Genomic DNA, 4,689 nt, shown 5'->3' on the forward strand with positions numbered 1-4,689 from the left:
TGGTGGGGGGGTGGGGGTGGAGGGTTGGTGGGGGATACTTGGCTTTGTTTACCACGTGCCACCTCCCTGTGTGCCCCTGCCCCTGCCCCTGACTGACTGCCTTCCTGGTGGCATCTCCCTTTCCATCACAGAACCAACCTATGACCCTGTGAGTGAGGACCAAGACCCCCTGTCCAGTGACTTCAAGAGGCTGGGTCTGCGGAAGCCAGGCCTGTCCCGAGGGCTGTGGCTGGCAAAGCCCTCAGCGAGGGTGCCGGGCACCAAGGCCGGCCGAGGCAGCGGGGCTGAGGTCACACTCATTGACTTTGGTGAGGAGCCTGTGGTCCCGGCCCTGCGGCCCTGCACACCCTCCCTGGCGCAGCTGGCCATGGATGCCTGCTCTTTGCTAGACAAGACCCCGCCTCAGAGCCCCACGAGGGCGCTGCCCCGGCCCCTGCACCCCACGCCTGTGGTGGACTGGGACGCACGTCCGCTGCCGCCCCCGCCTGCCTATGACGACGTGGCCCAGGATGAGGATGACTTTGAGGTCTGCTCTATCAACAGCAGCCTGGTGGGCACGGGGGTGCCTGCTGGGCCCAGCCAGGGCGAGACCAACTACGCCTTTGTGCCTGAGCAGGCACGGCTGCCCCCTCCCCTGGAGGACAATCTGTTCCTCCTGCCCCAGGGTGGGGGCAAGCCACCCAGCTCTGCCCAGACCTCGGAGATCTTCCAGGCGCTGCAGCAGGAGTGCATGCGGCAGCTGCAGGTTCCAGCCGGATCCATGGCCTCCTCCCCCAGCCCGGGGGGTGACGACAAGCCCCAGGTGCCCCCCAGGGTGCCCATCCCCCCTCGGCCAACGCGCCCGCACGTTGAGCTGTCTCCAGCCCCCTCAGGCGAGGATGAGACCGGCCGGTGGCCTGGACCTGCCTCCCCTCCCCGGGTGCCTCCCCGGGAGCCCCTGTCCCCTCCAGGCTCGAGGACACCCAGCCCCCTGGTACCACCTGGCAGCTCCCCACTGCCGCTCCGGCTCTCAAGCTCACCTGGGAAGACCATGCCCACCACCCAAAGCTTCGCCTCAGACCCCAAGTATGCCACCCCGCAGGTGATCCAGGCACCTGGCCCACGGGCTGGTCCCTGCATCCTGCCCATCGTCCGGGATGGCAAGAAGGTCAGCAGCACCCATTATTACTTGCTGCCTGAGCGCCCGTCCTACCTGGAGCGCTACCAGCGCTTCCTGCGTGAGGCCCAGAGCCCCGAGGAGCCAACCCCCCTGCCTGTGCCCCTGCTGCTGCCCCCACCCAACACTCCAGCCCCTGCCGCCCCCACGGCCACCGTTCGGCCGATGCCCCAGGCTGCCTCGGACCCCAAGGCCAACTTCTCCACCAACAACAGCAACCCAGGGGCCCGGCCACCAGCCCCGAGGGCCACTGCTTGGCCGCCACAGAGGGGCTGCGCTGGGGATGGGCCAGAGGCGGGCCGGCTGGCAGACAAGGTCCAGATGGTGAGTACCGGGCCTGGCTGTGGGGGGCAGGGCAGGCCAAGGGGCCTGGAGCAGTGGGCCCGAGAGGTGCTGATGGGGGGTGGGTGTGCCCAGCTGCAGGCCACGGTGCATGGGGTGACCACAGAGGAGTGCCAGGCGGCCCTGCAGAGCCACGGCTGGAGCGTGCAGAGGGCTGCCCAGTATCTGAAGGTACCGCCACCTCCTGCTCACTCTGGCTTTCAGGGACCCTGAAGCCTGGTTCTGCTGCTCCCTGCCCCCCGCCCCCCGCCCCGACTCCTCTCCCCACCCTAGTTGGTACCCTAGGCCCCTATGTCCATGGCACCACCCTTGCCCCCAGGTGGAGCAGCTCTTCGGGCTGGGTCTGCGGCCCAGAGGGGAGTGCCACAAAGTGCTGGAGATGTTCGACTGGAACCTGGAGCAGGCCGGTTGCCACCTCCTGGGCTCCTGGGGCCCTGCCCACCACAAGTGAGTGAGCCCACCCAGAGCCTGCCCCACCCCGAGCCTGCCCCAGGAGGGCTACCCGGGGCCTGCCACACTGGGAAGAAGCCTGACACCTCACAGCCACTCCCGCCGGGGGACACAGCCCTCCAGCTGGGGGAGGGAGGAGCGCACAGGGCCCAGGAAATAATTTCTCCCAAATGCATTTATCTGGACATGGGAGCCGCTTGGTTTTCAAATGAGTACAAGAGGGACCTGGAGCCTCTCCAGTTAAAGGGGGCTTGCTTCCCTTGCACCCACAGTGACCCCGAGCGGCTCCAGGGAACAGTGCTTTAGGACCTGTGATTTATATCCCCGTTTCTTACCTCCGTGTTTTTGTGTTTCTGTTTAAAGTAACGTTTAAAATTTCAATGTCAGCTGGGCAGTGGCTCACGTCTGTAAACCCCAGCGCTTTGGGAGGCCAAGGAGGGGGGATCACCTGAGGTCAGGAGTTTGAGACCAGCCTGGCCAACATGGTGAAACCCTGTCTCTACTAAAAATACAAAAATTAGCTGGGCATGGTGGTGCATGCCTGTAATCCCAGCTACTCGGGAGGCTGAGGCAGGAGTATCGCTTGAACCCAGGAGGTGGAGGTTGCGGTGAGCTGAGATCACCCACTGCACTCCAGCCTGGGTGACAGAGCAAGACTTATCAAACAAAAACAAAAACATGTATTGTTTTTCCTGTAAAAAGTTAATAGTGTAACAAAATATATAGACATTTTAAAAACATAAATATATAAATATGCGTTGTATATTATATAAACAATGTATCTGAGAGTTGTATCAAGTCAGTGTGAACTGAGGTCAGATGGATGGAGTGGGAGTCATCACAGGAGGCGCTGGCGGGAGGCGGGGCTGAGACTGGCCAGGCCTTGGAGGCACAGCTCAGTCCAGACCCGCTGTGCTTGTCACCAGCGTCTGGCCTTGTGCATGGTGCTGAGGTTTTTCCATATGTAAAGTATGGATGATAGTGCCCACCTCGTAGAAGGGACTGGTGCTATGGATGGGGGGCATGTCTGTGTGTAGCACACCCCACGCCGGGCTCGGGACGCAGGCCCTCAGTATCGCCACCTCGTGGTGCTGCTTACTGATGTGCACACGATGGGCTTGGGCTCTAATACACAGGAGCGCCAGTCTCTTAATTTGTTCGTAGTTTGTTAAAAGTAGAGAGAACACCCAGGTTGATAAATTTCACAGTTCTTGCTGGGGCCTGCCAGTCTTCGGTGGTGTTGCCTGGCACCAGGAGGCAGTGACTCCAGTGGCCCCCAGAACCACCCCGCTGACCTTTCTGTGATCTGTTTAACTGCTGGAAGGACTTTTTGGTGGTTTCCCATTCTGCAGGCGCTGAGATGCGTCAGGAGAGCCAGAGGGCCTGCCTGAAGGAATCACCTGAGCCCGTCCGTCCACCAGGGGTGGGAGACGCCCCCATCCAGGCCTGGAGGACCCGCTGCTCCCTGCTGCTCCTGGGACGGAGCAGGGCCAAACAAGGCGTTGGAGGCTGGGAGCCCTGCCCTGCCTGTCCCTCCCGTACCAGCGCTATCCCTGCACACTTTGGCTCGGCCCTGGTGCCCCAGCCAAGATGCAGGAAGGAGCCTGGTGAAGACAGGCCTAGGGGCTGCCCCAGCGGGCTGTGGGTATGACCTGCCTCTGACTCCAGTCCTGGGTCAGGCCTGTGGCTGGAGTAGTGCCCCAGGCCCTGCCCTGGGTGACCAGACTGGGAGGAAACCAGGCTTGACCTGGACAAGGAAGATGTGTTGGCCAGAGAGAGGCGGACCAGCACCCAGCGGGACCTCCTAGGATTGGGCCCTCTTCCAGGGGGCCCCTGGCAGTCAGTTGGGGCGCCGGGCAGAATGTGACTGGTGGCCTCACCATGGACGTGAAAGGGACTTGGCTGGCCTCAGGATCTTGTGCCTGGAAATAGCCTGAGGTGGCTCAGGAAGCGGAGAAAGGGTGTCAGACCATTCTCTGGCGAGGACCAGGGCCCAAGGCCCCAGGGCTGGAAGGAGACTGAGAGGCAGCCGCCCTGAGGGACATGAGTGCTTCCTCTTCCACCCAACTTCCCCGTGCCATTCCATGTTTTCCCACCAGCCTGTGTCGGCAAAGCTGCTGCTCCAGCATCCGGTACCTGCTTCTTCCAGAGAAATAAAGTTAGTTCTATTTTATGTTACTTACTTGTGCCTGCCTGTTTCTTCGCCTGCTGGTCAGCAAGCTCCAGGCCCCAAGGTTCCCCAGGCCACCAGCATCTGCTCCAGCAGCAGGCCTTGCAGCACCACCTGGAGGCGGAGCGAGGGCGCGCAGGCCTGGACCCCGGGCGGTGCCCGCATGCCCCTTACAGAGTCCCCGTGGGTCTAGTCAGGGACTTTCCCAGTGCAGGGATTCCACGTGCCGCATGGACTTCTGCAAGCAGGATATACACCGCAGGAGAGATACAGCAACTCGGTTAAATAGAGCTAAGCCAAAATTTTAGGAACAAAGAACCCTTCAATGTGTTAGGTGTTTTCATTTTGTTTTTCTGAATAACTAATATATTTACACAGTCCAAAATTCAAAAGGCCCTGAAGCGTACAAGGTGAAGTGTCCCACGCCACCCAGCCACTCCCAGCCCAGACACGCCTGCATCACCGGTTTCTTGTGTACTGCTTATTTGGGGTTTTTTTCTTTGTTAATATTTTGAAGAATTCCATAGCAATACTGAACGCACGTCCGCATTCTTTTTTTTTTTTTTTTTTT

General features: G+C 60.7%; 1 protein-coding gene across 12 annotated transcripts in view; it reads left to right on the plus strand.

Annotated features, from left to right (window-relative positions):
• The window catches only part of TNK2 (tyrosine kinase non receptor 2), a 28,464-nt gene extending 24,338 nt beyond the window's left edge, over nt 1-4,126 (plus strand). For 5 of the 12 annotated variants that reach the window (XM_037742927.1, XM_037742929.1, XM_017540998.2 and 2 more), the window contains 4 exons: nt 132-1,480; nt 1,574-1,669; nt 1,818-1,945; nt 3,301-4,126. In XM_037742927.1, coding sequence (XP_037598855.1) covers nt 132-1,480; nt 1,574-1,669; nt 1,818-1,945; nt 3,301-3,307 — 1,580 coding nt within the window. In that variant the 3' untranslated portion in view covers nt 3,308-4,126. Of the gene's footprint in view, nt 1-131; nt 1,481-1,573; nt 1,670-1,817; nt 1,950-3,300 lie in introns of those variants that run through there. The other 7 variants (XM_017541002.2, XM_037742932.1, XM_017541000.2 and 4 more) reach the window with 4 other exon arrangements.
• The last annotated feature ends 563 nt before the right edge of the window (nt 4,127-4,689 follow it).

The sequence above is a fragment of the Cebus imitator genome, unplaced genomic scaffold, assembly GCF_001604975.1.
Source record: "Cebus imitator isolate Cc_AM_T3 unplaced genomic scaffold, Cebus_imitator-1.0 Scaffold129, whole genome shotgun sequence".
Taxonomy (NCBI): domain Eukaryota; kingdom Metazoa; phylum Chordata; class Mammalia; order Primates; family Cebidae; genus Cebus; species Cebus imitator.